The sequence below is a fragment of the Ictalurus furcatus genome, chromosome 12, assembly GCF_023375685.1.
Source record: "Ictalurus furcatus strain D&B chromosome 12, Billie_1.0, whole genome shotgun sequence".
NCBI lineage: Eukaryota > Metazoa > Chordata > Actinopteri > Siluriformes > Ictaluridae > Ictalurus > Ictalurus furcatus.
Window position 1 is genome coordinate 9,882,097 of NC_071266.1, and position 27,704 is coordinate 9,909,800.

The 27,704-nt window shown below is 37.8% G+C and overlaps 1 protein-coding gene across 4 annotated transcripts in view; it reads right to left on the reverse strand.

The window, feature by feature from the left end:
* Positions 1 to 27,343, reverse strand: part of xirp2a (xin actin binding repeat containing 2a) — a 38,350-nt gene extending 11,007 nt beyond the window's left edge. Inside the window, exons 1-7 of one of the 4 annotated variants that reach the window (XM_053638623.1) lie at positions 27,230 to 27,343; positions 26,706 to 27,061; positions 9,496 to 9,598; positions 996 to 1,120; positions 594 to 728; positions 200 to 262; positions 43 to 109 (exon numbers count right to left, since the gene is read on the reverse strand). In XM_053638623.1, coding sequence (XP_053494598.1) covers positions 43 to 109; positions 200 to 262; positions 594 to 728; positions 996 to 1,120; positions 9,496 to 9,598; positions 26,706 to 27,061; positions 27,230 to 27,275 — 895 coding nt within the window. In that variant the 5' untranslated portion in view covers positions 27,276 to 27,343. Of the gene's footprint in view, positions 1 to 42; positions 110 to 199; positions 263 to 593; positions 729 to 995; positions 1,121 to 4,368; positions 4,917 to 9,495; positions 9,599 to 9,704; positions 10,632 to 16,676; positions 17,074 to 26,705; positions 27,062 to 27,229 lie in introns of those variants that run through there. The other 3 variants (XM_053638624.1, XM_053638625.1, XM_053638626.1) reach the window with 3 other exon arrangements.
* Positions 27,344 to 27,704: the final 361 nt, after the last annotated feature.

The following is a 27,704-nucleotide window of genomic DNA, read 5'->3' on the forward strand; positions in this document are numbered from 1 at the left end:
TTATCCAATATGATTTCAGTTCAGTCTGTGTAACGAACATACCTTTTTCATCAAAATGGTCCTCAAAGCTAGATGCTACATTCTGCTTATTTTTTTGATCCTGTGACATCTGCAGCAACAAACACACATATACATAATGTTAACACTCAATTCTTTTATAGCAGCTTTTTTTTTGCAGTCTTGTGTACAACTGCTGTACCTTGACATCGTGACTCTCTCTCACACTACTCTTCACACTCGTTTCAGATGAGCTCATCACCTCCTGTTGATAGATATGACAACATTTGTAACATAAGCACATACTATACATAAAACACACACGTGTTCTGGTATACAAGGCTCTTATTGTCCGTCCTGCCATGTTTCACCTTGGTTCATTTGGAAGAAAGCATTTTTGGGAAGCTAAAGTAACAAAACACCACGACGAATGTAGCTAGCTTATGCGTCAAATTTATAGTCAGCTTTACATAGCCTGATACCTGTTAGTCTAGTTGTATTATAATTGGTAATGTATGATGATGTTAAAGGCAAACATGATGCCTACCGAAGATTTGATTCAGTATAGAGCAGTGCGTGTTAGTGCTGAATGTTACCTGTCTCTGCTGGTAGTGGTATTGTGTGACAGTGCTTTGCGATGAGGATGAGGAGCTGACTTTCTGACTCTCAAACTGTTTCTTCACACTGGCAAGCCCACCTGGCAGAGAGCATGCTTCAGAGTCTTCCATGACCTACACACAAATAAATACCCATACACACGGATATCACTGAGATGCTCTTGCTTAGTTTGTCCTGTAGGCGGAAGCACAATGCTGAAAAATAATAAGAGTGACATGTCTCTCTAAGGCCCTTTCTCTTAGATTAGTTCACACAGTGATAAATATTAACCAGGAAGTGGCAGAGGAAAGCGGAACCCTGTCTCTCGTCTCCCTACCCTGGAAGCAGTAAATTGATAGCTGTGTGTGTGTGTGTGTGTGTGTGTGTGTGTGTGTGTTTACCACACTAGCAGGGCTTTTCTCCTCCTTGCTGACGGCAGCCTGGTACAAGGCCAGTCGTTCTTTCAGAGGGACGGTCTCGACTTCACCTTCAGGGTCTCCTAATGAAATGCCTATGCTGCCTGCAGCTGGAATACAAACACGATTTTTTTTGAGCAATCATGATGCTGAATCTCCAATCTATACACAATGTTCAAAGTGTATACCAGTTCGAAGGTTTACTTCAGTGGTAGTTGTATAAGGTACAGCGTTTAACTGGGCTGAACCACAACAGAACTAGAGCTTGTCTTGATTTATAGTCAGGTTCTTTGACCAGTGGGACACCACGTAGTTTGGTTTGGCTCATGAGTATGAGGTCATATGAGATTTACATTTATGTCATTTGGCAGATGCCCTTATCCAGCGCCACGTACAATCATCTCATTTATACAACTTGTATACAGTTGAGGGTTAAGTGCCTTACTCAAGGGCCCAGCAGTGGGAGCTTGGAGGTGCTGGGATTTGAACTCATGACCTTCCCATCACAAGTCCAACATCTGAACTACTTCTTAAATGAATGATATACATTTTTACTTGTATTTTGAAAGAAATGACTTGATCTAACTCCAATACAAAACCTCCCACTTCATAATGGCGTAATATTTCATTACAGCATGTCTCTCTCTGTCTCTCTCTCTCTGTCTGTATCTCTCTCTGTCTCTCTCTGTATCTGTATGCGTCTCCCTCTCTGTCCAGCTTTCTATTTCTCTGTCTTTCTTGATCACTCTCTCTCTGTTCTCTCTCTCACTCTGTCTCCCACTATCTGTCTTGCTGTATATCACTTTTTCTTTCTGTCTCTCTTTCTCTCTCTCTCATTATCTCATTGTTTAAAAAAGTAACAATTTCCCTCACATGATCAATAAAGTCTATCTATCTATTTCTCTCACATTCTGTCTTACTCTATGATTCAGTCTTTGTCTTTCTCTGTCTCTTACTCTAGTTCTCTCTCTCTCTGTATCTCTCTTTTTCTCTGTCTTTGTCTCTCTTTGTCTCTTTCTTCATGTCTCTTTCTGTCTGTCCCTCTCTGTTTCTCTCTCTCTCATTCTCTAACTCCGTCTCACTCTGTTTCTGTCTTACTCTCTTTCTCTTTCTTTTTGTCTCTCCCACTTTCTGTATCTCTCCTTCTCTTTCTGTCTTTCTCTTTCTTGTACTTTCTCTCTCCCCCTTTCTCTTTCTCTCACTTTCTCATTATTTAAAAAAAGTAACAATCTCCCTCATGTGATCAATAAAGTCTATCTATCTATCGATCTATCGATCTATCTATCTATCTATCTATCACATTCTGTCTTACTCTATGACTCAGTCTTTGACTTTCTCACTGCCTCTCTCTCGGTCTCTAACTCTAGTTCTCTCTCTCTCCCTCTGTATCTCTTTTTGTCTGTCTCTCTTTGTCTCTCTCTCTCTCTCCGTGTCTCTTTCTGTCTGTCTCTCTCTGTTTCTCTCTCTCTCATTCTCTGTCTAACTCTCTGTCTCAGTTTTTGTCTCCCTCTTTCTGTATCTCTCCTTCTCTTTTGTGTCTTTCTTTTTCTTGTACTTTCTCTCTCTCTCTCTCTCTCTCTCTCTAACTATGGTTAGACCTACAGGATTATTGAGGTATGTGGTATGAGGGATGCTGATGTAAAAATGGAAACGTGAGTCAGCTCCATCAATCACCCCAGATATATAGAGGATTAACTTCATCACTGCCACAAAGATTTTAGATTAACCTTTGAAATCTTTCTGCAACAAATGGCTCTAATACACTGAGCAGCAGCTGTATGTATTTTGTAATAACAATAACCAGATGTCATTAACATCTGAAAATGCATTTTTTTAAAGTGATGGCTAAGTGCTTACAGATTTAGGCCGCTCGCCATTACTGTGTCATAAACCCGCATGCTCTTACATCAGTTAAGCACTGCAAGCGCATCATGTGACAAAGATATGTTCCCCAGGCTGTTAATTTTAACAGGGCTGCTATTTAGAGCATGTCAGGGTAAAGCTATCCAGGCAGAGAGAGAGAGAGAGAGAGAGAGAGAGAGAGAAAGAGAGAAATGCGGCCTCGAATAGACCAGGTTTTAGTGGCAGTTGGTCAGAAACTCTACACCTGAAACGTAGAGGACACACGACACTCTTTAAACAGAGGGATGGAGGGATGCAGAGACAGATCGCACACACAAATATCAGGTCCTCACATACTATGAAAATCCGAGTGCTCTGGGTAGTGAGGATGTCAAGCTTAGATGCATTACAATGCTGTGGAGTAAAAATTTAAATCCTGCTCTGCATCATGTTTCAGAGGAAGAACTTCCTGGACATGGAACTTCCTAAAAGTCAGAAGCGTGAGAATGTATTTCCACTCCTCCACTTTCAATCCTCTGTATTTAAATTCCTCTTGTCCCATAATTCAGTGCCATACTAATCTATTTACACTCAATTACTATTATTTTTATTATTATCCTTATTATAAGGATCACATTCGTTATAAGCATAAAAAAGACTGAAAATAATTAAAGGGCTCTTAAGTATCTCTCTCTCTCTCTGATATTTCTAGAGATCGTCTCTATTCTGAGCGCACTCACACAGTCTCGGACATACAAGCCATTTGAGACGAGTCCCATTTTGAGACATCCAAATGAAACTTTTATAAGTTCTTTTCTTTGCAGCTTTATAGAATTTCCTTTGATACCATTTCCTTTCTCAATCATGTCCCAAAGTTTAAATAAAACATTTAAGATTTAAGTGAAACGTTTAAAAAAAAAAAAAAAGTCAACATGGTCATATAAAAAAACAGATGAAGGTTCAGGTTGGACTGTGGGGTGGAATTTGTGTTTGTACCTTTTTTTGCGATGTCATTTATAGAAAGTTGAAATAAATCCAGCCCTATAACCATCGCTAGTTTAAATTCACTCACAGAAACAAGGTCTTAGCATTCCAGAGCTCAAAAAACAATTGAAACTCTCGTTCACTTTTTAAACACCGTGTAATCTTTCATTACTTGGTGCTCATGCAAATCCGGCTCATTAACGTTCATTTTCAGTGAGAGCGCAACATGTGAACACACCATGCGTAGTTAATCAGCACTCACTAAATGAAGTATTTCATTTGAACAGCAATGACCAGACTTGGTGTTACGTGCTAAAAAAGAAACGACTAGGTTAAATGTGAATAGAACTGGAAGATCTTGAAAATGCTCAGGCGTCACAATTTCTTCTCAAGTATTTTAGTATTGTAGGATATGATATGTTGTTAAATTCAAGTACACTGCAAACTGTAGGTGTATTTTTAAATCTAGTCCAACACATTTGATGCCACGTGTTTTATACTCTCTGCTCCATCTCAGTAAAATGGTACTCACCTTATGTAGCTTGATCACTGACAATATTGATACAGAGTCACTTGGATGATACAGATCCCAGATCTCGCTAAGCCTTGCCTGGTTTTGAGTGTGAAAGAGTGTATGAGTGTTGGAGACCAGCTCCTGATTTCTGTCCTGTTCACTTCAGAATGGCCGAAGACCGAGACAGCTGGTTTTATTTTAGAGAAACACCCCCATACCCCCTCTCCCAGCACCCCCGCCCCCCCTTTAAAAAAAGATGACCAGCATCAGGAGCATGGTGGTCCTTTTTTAGCTCAGCTACCAGACATGCCCTTAACCTGAAGTCATAGAGAGAGACAGTGTCAGTCAGTCATACCTCACACACTCACATGCACTCACACACATGGTCTGAGACATCAGGTTCAGTCATGCTCACCTTAAGTAGGACTGACAAATTAAATATACACGCAGGAAGAGTGTTTTCAGTAATCGCTCACTGGGAGTTCCCGTTAGTGAGTGTCAGTAAATGAGGATGATTATGCAAGTTTTATAATAAAATACAAATATATACTCTGTATATGTACTCCAATTTACTATGTGTGCATGTGTGTGTGTGTGTGTGTGTGTGTGTGTGTATATATATATATATATATATATATATATATATATATATATATATATATATATATATATACATACACACACACACACACACACACACACAGACACATAGTATATAAGACCCATCAATGGCTATATTTAAATGATTTTATATAGAGGGAATGCACGTGACATCACGGTAACCGGAACTCGCCGCAGTCATGTCCACTGAGTGGCAAAATGACTGAGTGGCAGCATACAGTCATATACAGCGTGAATTCCACAAAACACAGGAAAACACATCTAAAATGTGAAAAAGCTGTTGTGCGATCAACTGTGCTACCAGATTCAACAAGAATTCAGAGCGATCTTTTTACAGAGTGCCAAAAACCATTCAGTCTTTTTTTACAAAGTGGAGCAGTGTAAGTGTAAGCTCTTTTTTCATGTGGTATTCATGTTGTACAATGATGAATAAATACCTACATATTTCTTTTTAAACGCTGCCTATTTCCATTGATGAATAATGGGGGGCTCATTCATTCATTCTCTGACTGTGTTTTACCTTTACAAATATATAACGTTAGTAAGTGGAAGTGGTGTTAGCTACAAACTAAGTAGTACTAGCTAGCTTACGGGTTAGCAGGTAAAATTATAGAATAAAATAAAAATATTTGAACATACAACCAGAATGTTTATTTGTGATCTTGCCATTTTAATTTCTCCAACAAATCCCGCCTGGAAGTAGGACCAAGTGTCAAGGCTTTTGTTTGCCTTCAGGCTTTGCTTAGTGTATTTCCCTGACCTCGAAATCAGGTACATATAAATGTCGGGAAAACCAATTTCTGGCCACATGCCAACGTCCATGGACCACAGGTTCTTGGGCAAGTTGTAAGGGTCACTGTCGAGTCCAACTGCCTTTAATTTAAGCTGATAATCCTTAGTTATACTAGTGTTTTCACAGCTTCCCCTATTAAAAGCAGCCATTTTGATTGATGTTTTCCCACTCACTCCGGCCGAGGGGGCGTGTTCCGGCGGGAAAGTGATGTCAATGCATACCTTCTACTACTTATTTGCTATGTTCTCTGAAGCATAAAAAAGCTACAGCAACTACTATTTCCTCAAGTGTTTATCATAAAGTGCTTGTTGTAATACGTTCTAATAGGAGCTTGTATGGATGATACACCGCAGAAACAGAATTTTAAAAAATGTGTACAATTATTGATTTGAAATTTTCTGTTCTGAGGCATTTATTTAACATTTATGGAAGGACACTCCAGTCAGAGCACTTTGTAACAAACGTTTTGTTTTATGTCATCCTCAGGCCAGCAGAGTTTGTGCTTTTGTGGTTTCTATGTAACATCAAGAGCTGTTTTGGGTTTTTTGTTTTGTTTTAAGAGAGAGAAAATAGAGAGGCTGGTGAGGGAATGACTATTTATAGCTGCAAGAGGTCATAAAGGTTACAAAATATTAACTATGACTCTAAAATTCGGTCCTTTTTTAATAAATAAAATATTATAATCATTGGTAAATTACTGTGGGGCATGCTGTTATAGGAAAATAATCAACTTTAGGGGTAGTAGTAACAGTAACTCCATCACATAACACTGCACTGCCACTGATTATTATTCTATAACAGTTGTATTTTATTCCATAAGTGCTTTCATTCATAAAAGATAAATTATCGAATACATTTATAAAATAATCAAATCTATGTTTACAAAGTGAACCTAAGAGTTTTGCTGTATTCATATTATAACAGCAGGCATTCCCGCATTTAAGAACACATGCTTCCTGCTCATATTAGCTCACTGATTAGCAGCTTAGCTTGCTAGTTTACTAGCTTGTTAGTTAGATCACTAACCTCTGTGCTAGTTGTATGAGGAAGACCGAGTCAGTACAAATGATGTCATGAGATTGAACTAGGCCATAAAGTCCATTATAGGTTCTCACACATGACCTGATCAACCGTGCAGACAAACCCACTTTACAGTCCACCACAAGACACATTCGATAAATACAGGATGTAGAAGAAGCACAGGTTCTCACTGGCTCACTGTTTTAATCAGCACTTTAACCCACTCTTGCAGTCTATAATGAGTGCTAATGCTCTGAGTCAGGAACATTAATTACAGAAGAAATTACTTCTCTTTCTATCTCACCTAAAATAAATGTTCCTATTTTTTTATTATTATTTCAGGACAGGAGCAGCTCCCACTAGTGGCCTGAATAATTTGAGGAAAAATATAGTGTCTACTGAAACTTCCCATTTCTGAAATAAACACACTGTAAACATAAATACAGTATCTCACAAAAGTGAGTACACCCCTCACATTTTTGTAAATATTTGATTATATATTTTAATGTGACAACACTGAAGAAATGACACTTTGCTACAATGTAAAGTAGTGAGTGTACAGCTTGTATAACAGTGTAAATTTGCTGTCCCCTCAAAATAACTCAACACACAGCCATTAATGTCTAAACCGCTGGCAACAAAAGTGAGTACACCCCTAAGTGAAAATGTCCAAATTGGGCCCAATTAGCCATTTTCACTCCCCGGTGTCATGTGACTTGTTAGTGTTACAAGGTCTCAGGTGTGAATATGGAGCAGGTGTGTTAAATTTGGTGTCATCGCTCTCACACTCCCTCATACTGGTCATATTGTAGTAAAGTGTCATTTCTTCAGTGTTGTCACATGAAAAGATATAATCAAATATTTACACAAATGTGAGGGGTATACTCACTTTTGTGAGATACTGTAAGTAGACATCTTATATACATACAGACGAGCGCAAAGGTTTGGACAAAATGAAGACCTTTCATTTAAAGGTACAAGATGTCCAGTGTTTTAGGTTTCACAGATGTTCCTTCAATATTACATATGGCACAAATGGCCGAACTGTGTACACTAAAATATTAATACTGAACGGATGCTTTCTGAACATGATATAAATATTCTAGTTTAAAAGTTTATAAGTTTGTTTTGGATATGCTTTTGGATGGTTGTCTTGTTGAGACAACTTCCTAGAATTGTTATTCATTTAGTTTAATTTCCATTTCTTTTCTCCATTAATCTTCAACCGCTTACTCCTTTTCAAGGTCACGGGGGAATCTGGAGCCTATCCCAGGAAGCATCGGGCACAAGGTGGGGTACACCCTGGACAGGGTGCAAGTCCATCGCAGAGCACAATCACATACACACTCACACACCCATTCAAACACTACAGACACTTTAGACACGCCAATCAGCCTACCATGCATGTCTTTGGACTGGGGGAGGAAACCGGAGTACCCGGAGGAAACCCCCACAGCACGGGGAGAACATGCAAACTCCGCACATTCCCGCCCCGGCGGGAATCGAACCTCGGACCCTGGAGGTGTGAGGCGAACGTGCTAACCACTAAGCATTTCTTTTCTATATTTTTTTTTTAATTAAAAAAAGATATATACATTTTAGAATTTTCTTACCAATATACCCTGGAAGATGTAAACATTTGCACTCAAGCTTTTGAAGAATTCTAGGCATATTTAGGCCTATTGTTCTTTTGTTCTTTTTCACTTTATTTAACCCTGTCTCTATTGACATAAAATAGTTTCATATGTTACAGTACATATGAAAGCTTTCATTATTAACTCAAGACCAGGGCTTAATGTAAATCTCCTTATACATCAGTACATATTAGTTACATTGTGTAACAATGTATATATTTTTTAGAATAAATATTTTTGTATTTATTTTGTATTTATTGTAATAAATATTACAATATTTATGCCAATGTTAAATCTATAACACCACAGTTTTCTAGCTTCAGCATCTGATTTGATTTCACTTACTGATAAAAATATGATTTGTGTATATGTGTGTGTGTGTATGTGTGTGTATGTGCACACATACTGTTTCATGTAAGTGAAACATTATAAACATGTTTATTTAAAAGCAGAGTTGATGGGCAGATTAGAAAGACGTGTGACTCAGTGGTTCAGACACGCTTAAATTTAACACACAACACGTCACCTCACATAACAAGCTAAATCTAAAAGCCTCTAAATCATTCAAAGCTGCTGAGTTGCTAACATGCTACTACGATGCATTCATGCTTAAACATGTACTAAAGCACGCACACACACACATACACATGCACTCACTAAAAACAATCAGAAAATGTGTGTAAAGACTGTATTTGAGATTAAATAACAGAGATAAATTAAACCGTAATAGTAGCGTAACAGAGCAAAACATTATGATAATGGGATAATATATGTGTGCATGTGCACACTCACATACACACATAAAGCCTGGCATGTCATCACACTTGTCAACATGTCACACAGAAATACAGATGGGTCCTCAATCATGTCACCTTGAAAACACACACACACATACACACACACACACACACATGCACACACACGCACACACACACACACGCACACACACACACACACACTAACACTACAAAATAAACTCTGCAGTGCCATTTTGAACACAACATAGTTCCTGTCATCATCCTCATCCTCATCATTATCCTCATCAAAGTAAAACTAGAAGTCCAGTGTGGTACTCACAGTCACTCATCTCTTCACTCTGATTGGACACCTGGTTCTCCGATGATCCCTTGCTCCTTTGATCTGTAAGCCTGCGAGTGGATGAGGACGAGCCTTTCACTTCCTAGGGAGAACGGGAACACAGAGCAGGACGAAGAAGATGAGGAGGAGTGGTTACACACCGGAATAATCTGCTGACCTTGCTCATTTGCATCAACCAGAAAGTTTACCTATGTGTGTAAAAGTGGATAATAAAGATCCGTTTTACTGTACACTGTGTGTGAGTGTGTGCGTGTGTGCGTGTGTGCGTGTGCGTGTGTGTGTGCGTATGTGTGTGCGTGTGTGTGTGTGTGTGTGTGTGTATATGTGTATGTGGGTTGTGCATGTGTGCATTCCTTTTAACATTAACGGAATATCAACAGTTTAATATTTAATATGTTCTGGTTAAATGGAACGCTATGGTAGATTAGAGGGCTGAGTCAACATCAGCGTCCTTGACAGAAGAACACCCTGCACATACCATATGCTGAAATAGGAAAATCATCAACAAACTGGTGCGATGAAGCAGAGTCTGAAGGTGATTATTTTACAATAACAGCATGTCCTGAATTGTTTTACTTCTCTTCCAACACAGCAATTTGCCAACAACTATAATGTTTTAATTAATTAAAGAGCATTTTGTCATTTTTATCCGTTTGTAGTTACATTTAACGTTGTGGAAAGACCACAAAACAAGTTTGTTCCTTTTATCACTCACTTTAGAGCAGCTATAAATAGTCATAACTACAAAAAAAAAGAAAGAAAAGCACAAACTGAAGACTTTCCTGTGGTGGAAAACTTCCTTTTAGAAAACAAAAGTTCTCAGATCATGTTGTGAGTCAGTGTGTGTAAACTGTAACTATAGAAATGATAGCATATTAGAACGAGTGCATTAATATAAACCTGAATAAACTACAGTCAGAATTACTGGTGTAGAAAATGAACACCTTCTGACCAATCAGAATGGAGAATTCAACAGCACCTGGTATAAAAATCATTTGTATCAGAAAAATAATTATTAATTGATCTGTTTCATGCACTGCTTTACCCCATTAATATATCTGAGCTCCTTTCCCTTCACTTCTCCTCATTATTCTTGTGTTCCTATAACATTTGCAAATCAAATATCCTCCCCTGTGGCGTTACCACGACAACCACTCAGCTGGATAAGGCCATACAAAACAGCAGGAAAAGCAACGATGACACTATGTGCCAACACCCACACACACACGCACACAAATACAAACACATGCACGACAAGGGTCGAGGAAGTGTGTGCTACGGAGAGTCGTGTTACGGCGTGTTAGAACCACATAGTCTGGACTATGCTGAGGTCAGAGATCACTAAGCCTGGCAGGAAACAGGTGTTATAATTCATTCAGAGAAAAAAAGAGGATGAGAGAGGTTTAAAGGAAATGATTGCAAAGGCAGTACCTGCAATAAATGTTTTAGTCAAACGAATAAGTGATCTGACCTGAATTAAAGATTAATTCAATGAAATATGTTAAAGGTGCAATATGAAATCTTTCCTGATCTCATTTCAAAGATGCCTTAGATTCTGAATTCATTCAAGTCTAGCTGGTGTTTTTCCTTCCAGCTTCTGTTTACAATTTTTCACTCTGAAATTAGTGGTTTTCAGATAACTATTTGGCTACTGTTAGCCAGTATTGATTTCATTTTGTCTAATGGCTTCTAATAATCATGTTCAGATTGACAGAGTCCATTTAAAAACTGTTCAAGTGTAGCAGATGTCTGTTTATGATTTAATATGCATTAAAACATTGCCATGTGTGTGTGTGTGTGTGAGAGAGAGAGAGAGAGAGAGAGAGAGAGAGAGTGAGAGAGAGAGAGAGATGGAGAGAGAGAAACAGATACACAGAGAGAGAGAGAGAGAGAGAGAGAGAGAGAGGGAGATGGAGAGAGAGGAACAGATACAACAGGTACAGAGAGAAAAGGGGGGGGGGGTTCCTGTTTGTGTGAACAGCAGTGAGAGGCTCTCATCACTCAGCAGGCTCTGTGTGTGGTAAGTGGACATTTTTAAACATTAGTCACCAAGCTGCAGTTAGACAAACAAGAGTACATGGCAGCGTTAAAGCACCACACTCACTCACTCACTCCAACCCCGCCCCCCAGTCGCTCTCTCTATCTCTCTATCTCTCTCTCTTTCACACACACACACACACACACACACACAAAGCCTTCATGTGGGGGATGCATGTACAGTATGTTTTGTTGTTTTGTTTCAGTTCTCAGCTCAGCTAAATATTTCTGGCTGACTCATCCTCTATTCTATTCTGTTACACATATATTATATATTACTCTCAGTTCTACTTTATTGAATATAATTCCATTCTATTCCAGTAGGAATAATTTCATTCTACTAAACAATATATGTAACGAATATATTCAGTTGACTAAAATGTTGTCGTAGTGAACATAATATTCTATTCTAGTGAATGTGATTCTACTCTATTGAACACAATTCCGTTCTAGTGAATATAGTATTCCCATTGTATTGAATATATTCCATATTATTTTCTATTCCATTCACCTTTCTAATAAGGATATCCATTTGTATTATAGTGAATAGAATTTGATTGCACTAAATAATCGATTCTGATAAATAAAGTCTATATGGTGCTAGTTCTATTCTAGTGATTGCAATTCTATTGTATTCTATTAACTATAGTTCTATCCTAGTGAATACAGTATTCTTTCTATTCTAGTGAATTTCTTTTTTCTTTCCTCACCCTAGGATCAAATTCTGTTCAATAGAATAGATTATATTCGATTGAATTTGATTCTAATGAAACAGTATTCTATTTTATTGAATATATTAGCATATACTATTTTCTATTCCATTTTAATAGAATTTTAATCTAATGAGCACATGCTATTCTGATGAATGGATACTATATTTTTCTAGTTCTATCCTATTATATTCTAGTGAATGTAATTAGATTCTATTGACTATACATCTATTCTGTTTAATAAATTCTATTAACTCTATATCTATTTTAGTGAATATGTTCTATTCTATTCTACCCACTGTCCTATTTATTGAATATATTCTATACTACTCTATTCTATTCATTAATAGATTTAGTATGTTTTATTGAATATATATTCTGTTCCATTGTAATGGATCTGAAAACATGGTGTATTCAAATTATAATTGTGAATGTATGCTTTTGACACTGGAACTCAAACATATGATATACTCATTAAAGTGGTTAAACTCATGTGAACTCTGTTCCTGGGCAACCGCCAAATATCAAAATGCTTGCAATGACTGGTATTCTGTCTTATGATTCTTTTTCTGCTAAGACAGATAATACAAAATTGGGCACCATCAATATAGAATCATTGGCAGCACTTGCACCATGCCATACACCAGTCATTCCTGATATGATATGCTGTCATAAGTTGTCATTATGTTAGAAGTAACTGTAATAATCGTTGTCATAATGTTTGTCACAACAGGTTGTCTAATGCATTTTTTTTTCTAAATGTGCTATAGTAAAAAGTATGGTGTGTCAGACTTTAATTAATAAAAGAAATGGTGTTGTATAAGAGTAATAAAATACTTCAGGACATGCTGTTTGAGGAAAATAATCAGCCACGAGGTAGCAAAAGTAAGTCTGCTTCATGTTGGCCGAGGTTTATTTGTTTCCTATAGCAGCACAAAATAATTTATTACAAAATTTAAATGATGATTTAAATGATTCACATAAACTAAAATATAGATCTTTAGATCTACCGTGCTCCTGCCATGTTGAGAGATTACATCACAAACAAGCAATTTTGACTTCTGTGAACTCGTGAATACCACAGCGGGAGGTTGTTCATATGGAATCTTCTCAGAAACCTGTTGAACACAGCCCTGATGGAATGTAGAATAAATGACGACTGATGCTTATGTCATGTGTTAAGACATGAGAAGGACTGCCACACATCCTGAATGCCTAACATCTTGTCATAGAAGCATGAATGATTGCAGCCATGCCTAGACGCACAGTCCCGTTTTAACAAAGCCGTAAGCATAAACCAGTCACTGCGAGAGAGCCACTTTTAGCCTGAGCTCCACTCATAGATTTAGCTATGAGTCTGTACTGAGGCCTGGATGACAGCATGCCTGTGTGTTCTTCACTTTTAGACATGAGGCCACCCTGTGCACCACTCAGCCTATAATTAGCATCCCTTGCATGACAAGACTTAAGCAGGAGACAGAGCACTGGACTGCTACTGTTAGCCTGGCGTTATCTTACACAAAATAGTATTATTATTGTGCTGAAAGAGAGCATGGCTTTACAACAGGCTTATCACTTATACTATAGGAACAGTAACAACTGGTCATACAGTACGCTTATCAGCCTGTCAGTAAACAGTTGTACGGTGAATGCAAATGTTCAACCTGGTGTATGTTCCAGGAAGTCCTCTCATGTTTACGTGTTATGATGCGTCCTAATTTTGTTGCAGCAACAAAATTTGTTTAATATCAGCTTGCTATTCGAATAATCAAATCATCACTCTACTGTCTAACACAACACGCCAAAGTTTTGTTTTGCTCCAGATTTGGTATTTTGAAACACAGAACGTCTTCTCCTGGAAATACCGAAAGGAATCTCTGTCCTACATGCAAAAGATATTAGAACACATTCTTTAGAGGTTGTCCTATTTACAGGAAGATATAAATAATCAAAATATCATATTGCCCTCTGTTGGTTAGCATACGCAAGCATGCCTTTTAGTAAACATGAAATGACAAACATTTCACTACCAGATCAGTTTAACCTTCAGTGTCACTCTTTAAAAAAACTCAGTTTAAAAGTTTTCATGCCCTCTGCTGTCTGTGACGTGAATTACAAATGCAATGCAAACACTGACAAGCCTTTCATTTCCCACAGACTGGCCACACCCAATTTGTCATATACACACCCTCATTTTCATCTCAGGTTTTTGGTCACCTGCTAATAGCCAAAAGTATGTGGACACCTTACCATCAAATTCATATGTGCTTGCTGAAAATCCCGTTCTAGATTTAGTCCCCCGTTACCCTTATATTAAGCTCCACTCTCCTGAGAAGGCTTTCCAGTAGATTTTGGAGCATGGCTGTGGGGATTTATGATCATTCAGCTACAAGAACATTAGTGAGGTCAGGCACTGATGTTGGTGAGGAGGTCTGGAGCGCAGTCAGCATGCCAGTTCATCCCAAAGGTGTTCAGTGCGGTTGAGGTCAGGAGTCTGTGCAGGACTCTCAAGTTATTCCACTCCAACCTTAACACACCATGTCTTCATGCAGCTCGCTTTGTGCACAGAAGCATTGTCATGCTGAAACAGGTTTGGGCTTGAAGGGAAAACGTAATGCTATAGCACACAAAGACATTCTAGACAATTCCGTGCTTCCAACTTTGCGGCACCAGTTGAGGAAGGCCCACTTATGGGTGTAATGGTCAGGTGTCCACATACTTTTGGTCATATAGGATTTCTTATGACAGCCACCAAATAGGAAAGATGAAGGTTAGCACGCACTTCCTCTGAGAGACGTGAAGACAGCCAACTGCATCTTTAAGACAGCAAACTGCTGCTTATGCTGTGTTACAGGGCAGCATAATGCACTCGGAAGACAGCATTCTTCTGCATACATGAGGTCACAGACACCTATGATTAGCTAGTGTCATTGTAATTGACAGGAGAGAGAGAGAGAGAGAGAGAGAGAGAGAGAGAGAGAGAGTGAGAGTATACCACCCAGAGAGCACGGTCAATTTTGCTCCCTTGTCTCGCAGACATGGATTACTGTGGCATCATCAAGATTTGAGCTTGTGATCTCCTGAGGACAGGGAGAACGCTTTTCTGTTGGACCACTCAAAAGCCATGAGGAAATGTGACAAACATACACACAATTCCAGCTGAGGCAGGAAAATGTAAAAAGCTTAGAATGAAGAAACAAACCAGATCCACTACAGAGCATGTAGTAAATAAGGAATAAAACACAACAGGGTATGCTGTTATAGGAAAATGATCAGGGTGACACGGAGTCACCATCACCAAACTGAAGTTGATTCTTTCCCTATAATCCTATTTTCAAAATTATACCACATCAATCTGCCAACGATCCTTTATTTGTTGATGAATGCAACATCATACTTTTTATCCGTTTAAGTTACAGTTAATGCTGTGGAACATCCACAAAACAAGTACGCTCCTAGTATCACTTATATATATTTTATATGCATAACATTTTATATTCCTGGCAGAAAACTTAAAGTGCACCTATTATGGTTTATGAAATATTACCTTTCATGTAGTGTGTTATAGAGCTGTTTTTGAATGTAAAAACATCGGCAAAGTTTCAAAAACCAAAGCGCACGACAAACGGAGTTATTGACTCCCAAAGAAGGAAGCGATTCTGAACAGCTGAGACGAGTCGTTAGTGATTCCAGACTTATTTCCTGTACTAACCTACGTAGGTTTATAACAAAAAGTCCCGCCTCTGATCTTCATTGGCTGCTCGCTGACAGCGGTAGACGAATCACAAAAGACTGGGGCATCTGACCAATCGGAGCAGAGTATACTCTCTGAAAGGAGGAGTTCAGAATGAATCATTTAGAACGGATCATTTAACGAGTCGTTTGTGACACTAGGGGAAAAAAATGAAATGTTGGGATTTAAATTATGAGTACATTAAAGTGATTTTTGAGCTTGGATGCATGTAAATCTATTGTATGCGACCTTTAAAACAAAATTAGGCACATTTAAAAACCATAATAGGTACGCTTTAACGTTACAGCTTTACTGCAGACTGTTTCAAAGTGCTCACAATGGACACTCCTTCCAAAAATGCTAATGCTAATGTCTCCTCAGAGGAAACATCGCCATATCAATGATTTACAAGTCCCTGTGCGAGCTGTTACTACAGAAAATAATGTAGAACGAGTGCATTAATATAACCCTGTGATTTGTAGTCGGAACTACTGTCATGCTGCTGTTTTGGAAAATTAATCAACATTTTCTGACCAATTAGATTTGAGAATTGAACAAAGCTGCAGTATAATAAAAACTATCTTTAGATAGTTTATATAAGGTCTAGAGACATGTTTAAATTTAACACAGAGCACCTTTAAAGCATACAGATTGCCAGGAGGAGAGAAAGTCTAACAGACCTCGCTGCTGCTCTTCCTGTCCATCTCCCTGTGTTCCCTTGCCTGCTTCATAAATCATTCAAGTGAACCAGAGAGAGAGATACAGAATGAGAGCGACAGAGAGAAAGAGGGAGCAGAAAGTCTGTGAATTATTAAACCACGCTGAGGAATAGAGAGGTCATGTTTCATGTTTTAGTGTGCCAAAGTAGTTGGATCTGTAAAAGTTCTCTCTTCCTCCTCAGAAACGAGTAACGATTTAATACATTCTTCAATCCAGTGCACATGTGGCAGCAAAAACACATGGAAAGAGGAAATTCAGGGTTCAAGTGAACTATAGCCAAGAACGTTGTAGAGATTTCAGATTAGATTTCCTCTGGCTGAAATGTGACATTGTTCTAAATGGCCTCACTGCACATTAATAAATGCTCAGATATTTGAATATTTGTTGCCTTATTATTTAGTTATTCATCTTAAAGCAGGTTATTGAGTAATTACTACTAATTATTCAGTAATTACAGCGAAACTAGCAGACACACTGACTAATTTAATTTATCTTAGTAGTATACTATTTAACAGTAAGTAAGTAGTATCTTGTATACACAGTATACCTGTGGGGTGAATTTAAAATTTAAAAATTAAATACGTAGTTCTGAAAACGACTGGCTTTAAAGGCAAGTAATGTTATAGCACCTTAAAATATGATTATACCAAAAGGTGAAAAGTGATTTTGAGAGCCGGCATCAGATTAACCCTCTGCTGCATTGAATTATTACATTTACACTAAACAATTTGGGGGGGGGGGGGGGGTGTCTTTGTGTCTTTGTGGGGGGTGTCAAAATGTCAAAATGTTTTGACAAGTATCATATTGTCAAAAATAACAAGTCGTATGAGATTACAATTCCAGTTACTGCATTTTCCAGACGATAAATTGCGGCATTTTCTGCCATCTAGTAAGCATGTAAAAGTGATATCTTCTGTAAGGAATTACAGTTGTAAAAAGTATGTGGATGGATTTTCTCACTCAAACTACATACAAAAATCAGATCCAAACATTTGCGTGAAGTATCTTTTTAATTTTTTCTCTTGAAAGGTAAACTTTAGAAAATAAGGTGAAACTGCAAAATAACTGAAATTACAACAGTTTTTCTTACTTGGCACGTGAAAACATGTAATATTCTATCGTAAATATACCATTTTGCTATGTAGGCCTGTTTCAATTCATGAATGCACATAACAGTTCCATTATCACATATCACTTACATGTTACAATTTATCAGAATACTCAAAATATATAAATTTGTATAAATGACAAAAAATAAATGTTAACTTATCTCCGATAGCATTTAAATTTTTTTCCTTTAAGTAATTTTGCCTATTGAAAAATGAATCACATTTTGAGTGCCCTCTGATGATGACCTTCATCATGTCATGTGACTGCAAAAAACAAGTGCAAACAGCACTTCCTGGTCATGTGACATAGCTTTTTTATGTCAAAGTTAAAGCCTCCTTTTTTCCAGTTACAGAGGAAAATAGTAGTTCTGTATTATTGCCTGTCAAAAAAATTTGAGATAAATTGATTAGGCTTATATCTGTTTCTTTACAACACAAACAGTAGCTATACAACAATATACACAACAACAGTAGCCATACAACAACAATCACCTTGTGACTTTCACTGTGTAAGTCCCACTTGTTAGTGAAATCCCAATTGTTAAAGTGGCTCCTTACATAATGCGATATTAGGAGGAAGATATCCTTGGCAAGGTTAAAAAGTAGAGATGCACCAATACTTAATTTCTCAGCCGATACGGATAACCGATTATTCAGAGTGATATCGGCCAATACCGATAACCGATACTGGTAGTTCTGCCTTTTATGCCTTCTTTTAATTTAATAATAATTAATTCCACAATTCTGAAAGAAATGCAAATAAAAACTTTATTCTCTCCATTTCAACAAGTTGTTTCACAGTAACTGGTCTCATAAACCAAAAATACATTACTCTAATTAACATTAACACATTAACTAAATTCTGAAGATTAAAGTAAGATTTCTTAACTTGTTGAATGTTATTAATTATTGAATGTTATTAATTCATATTAACATTGACTGAATTCTAAAAAAAAAAACCCCTGTTAGGCTTCACATTCACTCACCACAAACAAAAGCATTTCTACTTCATCACTGACATCAAACTGGTAATATATAATATCAACTTTTTTATATATTAACATTAACTGGATATGAAATACATTACTCTACAAATATATTTTTCTGTGCAATATATACGTTTTTGTCACTCATCTTCATTTAAACCTTTCAACGATGTACTGGTGCTTTAATTCAGCGTGAGCAGCTCGAGTAGTGCAGCAAAAAAAAATTAATAATTAAATTAGACTTGACGCTGAAACTCCCACTTCACTGCTGCAGCGTCTGGTGTAAAATTTTATCAGTGCAGAGATTACAGAGATTACAAACTGCAGTTTTGTCGTCATTCCACACAAGAGAGACCATCTTTACACACAGCACAAAATCAATGTGTTTTCCCGCCCTCTTTTGATTGACAGGATATAATCGGACCTGATCATCCGATGTTTTTAAATTATCGGCCGATACATCGGGGCATCTCTATTAAAAAGTAAATTAAAATCATTTCCCCATTGTTTTGGTAAAACACATTTTGTAAAGGTGTTAAATTAAACCTCTTACACCTAAAAAAAAGTGTAAATCAAAAAACTAAATTTTGGTCAAACATTTTTCGTCTTGTTTTGGTTGCCAGAATTCAACATCAGTTACATCTTGTGAATTTTCCCAGACCGCCACACATTTGTAGCCTTTTCCGGTCGCCATTTTGAAAACATGGATGGACGAATTAACATATTGAAAGTATTAAATAATATAAGACAATTAAAAATTATCAGTTTCTACCAGCAGGAGAAAATATGACTGGCCCAATCTGACTAGCACATGTTTGAGAGGAACATGCTACGTTATATTAGAGCACTGAAACACCAAGCTGAACATTTTGATTAAATTTGTGTGTGGCTTGTTTAAAGATGCACTTAATATTATTTACAATTGTTTTTTTTTTTTTGTAAAATATACCTTAGAAAAACTGTTATTCGCAAAATAGCCTTGAGCCTTGTAGTGAATTTGGCGGATTTCTTGATTTTAGGCTTTTCTGGGCCAGAAATTAGCTCCATCCCCAAGCTGGAACACATCCCTGAGCTTTCTCAAGAAAACGTAACTCATAAGGCATGTGTAGTTTATGCAGAACATGTGGGGTTGGATGGAGCAAGACGATGGCCGGTTACTTAATTTTTTTAAAAAATTACATGTGCTATTCAAGACAGCAGGGGGAATCCAAAAATTACAAAATGCCCCTGTAAAAAAAAATTACAGACTGCCCCTTTAAATTCTGAGCAAAGCATTTAAACAGACAGAAATGGTATGAAAATTGTAGTTTGGCTGGTTTGTTTGACATTTCGACATATTATTAACTATTATCAAATGTAAATGGTTGCCATTTTTTAAATTCATGTTAATTGAAGCTCATTGCGGCACTTACAATCTGTAATCAGTGATATATACTAAGCAGCCTGAAGAAGCGGGATTTGTTTTTTTATGTTTTAATTGTGGCGGTTACTCAGAAATGAGCCAGTTAACAAGGATCTTAATTTCAATCTAGGGCTTGATTTTATAGAAAATCCCACACACTTGATGTGGTGGGTGAGACCACATCTGGATCTCTGCCACGTTTCACGAGGCTTTACTACTAAACATGGCTCGCACTGTACATACCGAGGTTTAGAAGGTCAGATATAAAACGTTGAACAAAGACAAAAATTCAACCACAAGTTTTTTTTCTGTTGTGCAAAACACAACAGAAGAGGTTTTCGTTAGTTACAGAGGTTTCGTTAGTTTTTAATGCTGAGCTGTCATTAAAGGAATACTCAAAACCTTTTAAAACTAATCTCTATCCATTGCATCTGTAGAATACTGTATGTGTGATTACCACAGACAAAGAATTTCAATACTTTTCCCTGTACTGAGAAATTAACACAATACCTTCTAATGGAAGTCTAATGGGCTGAGGGTTTTTGGGGCAGTCAGTAAACCGTAACAACCTGCATTTTTGTCTTATTACTATACTTTCAAGAGAGAGAACAAAGAGATGCTAATGAGAGAACATATATTTACAGCTGCTATAACGTAAGTGATAACATTGTCACGGAAGTTCCACAACTATAAATGGATAAAAAGTATGACATTCTGGTTTTTTTTAATAAATAAGAAATGATAATGCTGGCAAATTGCTGTAGTATAAGAGGAAAAAATCCCTGTAGGATGTGCTGTTACAGGAAAATAATCAACTTCAGGGTGGTAACAGTAACTCTGATTCACATCAGGCCACATTGCACCACGTTGTTCATTATTTTCCCGTAACAGCATATCACAGGGTGTTTTATTCCTTACATATGCAACAAATACGGTAGCTAGAGATTAGCTTGAGAAATTGAAGGAGTATTCCTTCATGAAATGAGTATTCCTTCATGAAATGTTTCTCAGAAACATGGGAAACACCAGCACACACACACACACACACACACACACACACACACACACACAAACACACCCACACACACACACACACACACACACACACACACACACACACACACACACACACACGCATGCATGCACACACACAGATTTGTACACAGAAATGCACACAGACAAAGTAACAATATGTTATTTAAATTTTATTTCTGGACTCTCTCTGCAACACTGGGTTTCTTATAAATAGCCCTATAATTTGCTTTGTGTGTGTGTGTGTGTGTGTGTGTGTGTGTGTGTGTGTGAATGAATTGGCAGCCTCTGGCTGCTTCAGTGTGTTAGTTTGCTGTTATTTTGACAGATCCGATGAGTGTGATTCTACTTTTAGCGAGTTTGTGTTAATTGTGGTAAAGCAGTTATTATCACTAAGAGATTTTTTATCTTGGCCACAAGACAGACCTACATCTGACTGGTAAAGTTACAGCTCCATTGATTTCTGGGTGGAAAATAAAAACTGGACATAATTTTTTTTATTTTATCTACAAAGCATAATTCAATGTTCATTTAATTAAGTGATCTCCTATTGAATCCCATTACAACTGATAGATTACTGAAGTCTTTAAATAATTTCTGTGTGTCTCATTAAGGTGTCTAATGACAAAATATTCAGCACATTCATTTTGCTCAAACTCTCACGCAGTTTCCTGTGAAGTGTCAGCGGGAATCAGGAAAATATCCATAACAAGACAAACAGAAAACACTGACCTTTCACATAGTTGGAAAATGTAATAAAAAGATATCAAAAGTGTTTAGCAACAGTGACAACCAAGGAGTGGATGAAAAACAAGCGAACAGATTTCACAAAGGATTTAGCAAACATCCAAACACCACAGCAGGAGACCTTAAAAGTATTTAGAAGTGAATAGATTTATTAATATCATAACATTCACCTTTTGACCATTTTCATTACTGCTGAAAATCTGTAACACCTAAGCTGCATTAAATGTCCTGCTCGTCTTAGGGTGTGCAAACTTTTGCATTCAACTGTGCTACATTTACATTTAGATTTATATTTATTCATTTACTAGACGCTTTTATCCAAAGCGACTTACAAAAGAGGATATACAAGCAAAGCGATATATATCAAGTGGAGAACAATACAACAATACAAGTAGTGCTACCATACAAGATTTATAATTGAGTTCTAGAGAAGCAAAGTGCAAAGATTAGAGGTGTAGAGGTTTTTTTTTTTTGTTTGTTTGTTTTTTTTTATATAAGGATAATGTGGGGTTGGTGTTGTAGGAGTTAGTTAGGTGTTCACGGAAGAGGTGGATCTTTAGCTGTTTTTTGAAAATAGTGACAGATTCTGTGGTCCGGATTGAGGTTGGAACTTCATTCCACCACTGAGGGACAGTTAGTGTGAAGGTTCTGGAAAGGGACCTTGAGCCACACTGAGTAGGCACTACTGATCATCGGTGATTAATCGAACGCAGATTGCGTGAGGGAACATAAGCCTTCAGGAGAGTGTTGCGGTAGGGGGGTGCTGTTCCAGACAAGGTCTTGTACGTGAGCATCAAGGCCTTGAATTTGATACGGGCGGCTACAGGAAGCCAGTGGAGGGAGATGAAGAGGGGTGTGACATGGGTCCTTTTGGGCTGGTTGAATCAAGGCGTGTGGCTGCATTCTGAATCATCTGAAGGGGTTTGATGGAGCTGGCTGGGAGGACCAAGAGTAGTGTGTTGCAGTAGTCCAGTTTTAATATGACAAGAGCCCGGACTAGTAGTCGTGTAGCCTGTTTGGTGAGATAGAGTCTGATTTTCTTGATGAGGGTCACATGGCATGAGGGCTCATTGGTGAGAATGAAAATGATGTAAATCATATACTATGTCCTCATCACCAGATCTCAACCCACTTGAACACTTATGGGAGATTTTGGAGAGTTGTTAGCACTTTATAAAATCATCATCATCATCAAAACACCAACTGAGGGAATGTGTTTTGGAAGAACAATGTGTTCACAGTGATTTGCAGAATCGGTGTTGAGGTGCACTGAAGCTGTTCTGGTGGCTCATGGTGGACTAACACCTTGCTAACACACATTGTATTGTTTTTCCCTTTAATTTGTCACACATCTGCATGCTATTAAAATTGAGATATAAGTAATAGAGGATTGAAAGGATGTTCCTTTCAATTCCTTTGGAAAAGCTGAAAATCTTTCCCTCACACTGCGCTCCCTCTTTTTAAACCTAACATACGCACAGGCGTGCCAGAAAGATGACTCACGTGTTTCTGAGTCACTTGCTAGGGTTATGAAATGGTTGATAACACACTGTAGGACTCTGACAGGACAGAATGGTTGGTATGGAAGTTCTGCTGACCATTTACAGCCGACTATATTTCACATCTATGTTTGTTTGGAGCACTTCTGAGGACTAGCATGTGATTTAACCGTCATGTTTAGTTTCTGTTTGTCTTCTTCCATACTTATTCCATACTTATTCCATACTTATTCCATACTTCCATAGGTCACTTTGAGCCTACTGCACAACGTAGAGGAGAGTTTTTCCACATTCTTCAGTCAAGTTTGCAGTCGTCCGCCTCAAACATTGATTTTAGTTACCGAGTGCCCTTTTCACTAAGGAGTCAAGGAATGTGTGAAAACATTAGCTAAGGCTAACTATCAACAGCTTTATTTCTAATCTCTCAAATGTTAGCTAACATGATAATAATTATCCGAATGCCAATAGCTAGTTGCCACAATACAATATCAAACTCGATTGATAAATACAAAGTGTACACTGCAATTGATAGAGTACACTGATGGATATTGGGCCTCATTCTTGTTTTAACATCTTTTGAAAGTTTAGATTTGTTAGCAAATTAGATCTGAAAATGCTAAAATGCTACAGATACTTAACGCCAGATTAACGTACAGTAACAAAGTGTTTGTAGTCTGTTACTTCCCACCTCTGACTGTAACACAATTAACTTTTCCTAGGAAAAAAATTCAATATGGATTTAACAAAGCACTGCTTTGCTACTTACTACTTGACTGATTGATTTATTCTTAAATTAAACACCCATTTTGTTTGATGCACTGCTGTGGGTTGAGAGTTAGTTTCAATGGAAGGCATGTGCACCCAAACATAGCCAAGGGTGCCAATACTTTTCCGTTTGAGTGCAAATACAGAGAAATTACAAAAAATACAAGGATTTGGTTCAATCTTAATGAATGTCATTCTACACTATGCATGTAGGGCAGTAGATAGGGTGTACAGCAGCATTATATTATGTGTATGTATGGAGCAAACAAGGTGACTTTTGCCATTTGTGATCTTGGTGTCACTTATAGATGGTGCCTAATGTAAAATTAAGCTACATATAGGCAAACATTAAACATTTCTCAGGCAAAATTAATTAAAAAAATCAATTCTTTTTTTTTTTTTTTACAAAAGAAACTTTGGCAGACAGTCACAACACTACAGAATTTTTTTTTTTAGCTCCGCCCACATGTCCCGGCTTGAATTACGTGGTACCTGGGAAAGGAGGTACAATCACTCTTCAGCCGCTTTGGATAAAATAGTCCACCATTTGGGGGGAAAGAAGGAAAATTAATCAATAATAAAAGGCATAATAAAAGTTTCAGATAACACTGAAACTAAGTCATTCCTGCAGTCCCGCTTGGCTGAAGCAATGAACGTGGCAATCACGAGGGATTTAAATTTGGATATCAAGTGTTCAAGTTGCGCAAAGGAAAAAGAGAAACAGCTGGTTCTCCTCAGACCATTCTTTTACTCACTCTCACACATCTCTTTCTCTTTCCATCCACTCTGTTTGTGTGTGTGTGTGTGTGTGTGTGTATGTGTGTGAGTGACTGATATATAAACTCAAGATCCACTCCTAAAAACAGGCTCCTCAAGGGGTCTTTGTATTCTTCTCTTTCATAAGGAAATCTGTTTTCTGTTTAAGGTTCTAGAACACAGATTTAACCGAGGGGTGAACACAAGCTGCCTGAGGGGCAGGGGTGAAAATATAAAAAGGGAACCCCCTACATGCAGTGAGTTAGGGGGCAGTTTGAACAGGGGCACATAGATTTTTTTTCTACCATAGAGGCACCCCAGGTGCTAATTTTCTCATTTTCATGCATATAGAGGAGCCTATAGGGCACCATTTCTCCACTGGAAGGGCACCCATTAGAGTACATTATATTTTCTCACCTATAGTGAGCATCAGGTTTTCTCTGCCTAGAAGGCACTTTATCACATTTTATCTTCCATAGGGGGACACTAGTGGGCATTTTATCATGTTTATTTACTATAGAGGCACCCTAGAGGGCATTTTATCACATTTTATTTACCAAAGAGGCACCCTAGAGGGCATTTTATAAAACTTAATCTACCATAGGGAACCTTAAATGGGAACTTAATCCTGTTTTGTCTACCACAGGAGCAGCCTAGAGGGCACTTTACCACGTTTTATTTACTATAGAGGCACCCTAGAGGGCACTTTATTATGTTTTATATACCATAGGGGGACCCTAAAGCCTTATCATGTTTTTTCTGGTGTAAGGGCGCACTAGAGGGCACTTTTGTGCCATTTCTTTGACCAAGGGGGCATCCCCAAAAGTTCAAATGCCTTCAAAAGTCACTCAGTGTTAATCAAATGTAAACATTAATAAAGTCTGAGAGCATTTGGATTTTTGGGCTCCTAAAGCTGTTGCACTTGGTACTTGGAAGCCTTTTTGATAGGGAAATCCTCTGCTTCCCCTTTTAGGGTTAGATCTTACAATTAACCTGGTGTACACATTTAAGCATAAATGTAAATCAAATACTATCACACTTTATTAAAGTACCCATAACTTTTCATTAAAACCATTACTAATAATCTCTCTAGAACAATACACTGTCTAATATTTTTGGATGCCCTAAAGCTAGTTAAATTGGCCTTGGAACATTTGTACACTTTTAATATACCATGAATATGCATGAAATGTAAATTGAAAACCTTGTGGTCTCCCAAATAACCTCTTACCACTAACCTTAGCTAACTTTAAGTAAACTAACTCACATTTATCACAGATGGACTCGAGCGGGATTTTAGTACGAGTCCTTATTTGCATTAACAATTTCTTGTGAATTGTTGAACTCAACGTTACTCCTGTTAGAATGTAATGTTACCATAACAACTAAGATTTTGCTCATCAGTAACAGTAGCTGTGTTAGTTCTGTATCTTAGTACAGAGTTTTCTGTAGCAGTGTCATAATTTGTTTCATTATTTGCATATCAAATATGAGACTAGACATATCAATGACTTGTAACTATTAGTGAGATCATATCCTTACAGAAATGCTCAGAAAGTGTATTTTAAATGTAATAAACCAATAAGACCCAAAAACTAATTTGTATTATTAGTATCAGAGTCACATTTCTGGCAGTCAAGCTGACTCAGCATAGGCACTTTCTTTCAGATATGGACTACATACATTTACTCACCGTGTTCTGTGTTGTTGGTTTCTCAAACATGCTCTTCAGGTTGGTGAGTGGGATGTCGAACCTCTCGATGCGCCTGCTCTCCTGCAGGTCCTCTTTGGCGTCAGCAGACCGTGTGTGTCCCGTAGCTTTCAGCTCCTCGCCTCTGCTTCCAGATTGAGTTTCCATTGTGGAAGAAATCGAACACCCGTCACTTCCCCCACGAGAGCTAAGCCGACTACTGGTGCTACGAGGACAGACACTGAGAGATGAAGAGATGGAGGGAGAGAAGAGGAAAAGGAAATGACCGAGCAGAGGATGTGGAGGAAGGAACGCGTGGCACTGCTGCGATGGTGTCTGGGAGAGAGACCCGGACAGATCTGCTCGCAGGGAAGAGAGAGGAAGGAAGAAAGTAGGGGGAGAAAAAGTTAGGCTACAAATTTCTTCCAGTAAACTCTCGTGCACATGTGTGCACACTCACACAGTCTCTCACACACACACACAGGGGCAGGGAGAAAAAAGCTGTGTGTAATCCAGGACACACTCACATGTGCCCAGCTGGGAGGAAATGAGCTTCACTGCTGAACAAATCATGGAAACATTAAAACAGCCCTCCCTTACCCAATGCCACTGCTTTTACACCAACACCCTTCCCACTCTCCACACACACACACACACACACACACACACACAAACAATTCCAGTTTCCTTATTATGGTATCCACCCAGACTGAGGGAAACCTTAGCTGACCTGCACTTTTTAAGTGAAAAAACAAAATTTATATTAAAAAAAAAATGCATTTGTAAGTTTTAACCATTATTATTAAGAAATAAAACACATGGGGGCGTGCTGTTGTAGGAAAATAATCAATAACAAGGTTGTGTGATGAAGTGGAGTCACTGTCAACACCCTGAAGGTGTTAATTTCCTATAACAGCACATCCCAAAGTGGTTTATTCCTCTTATAACACAGCAATTTCCAATGATTTAAAACAAATTGTAATTTATTGATAAACAAGAAGT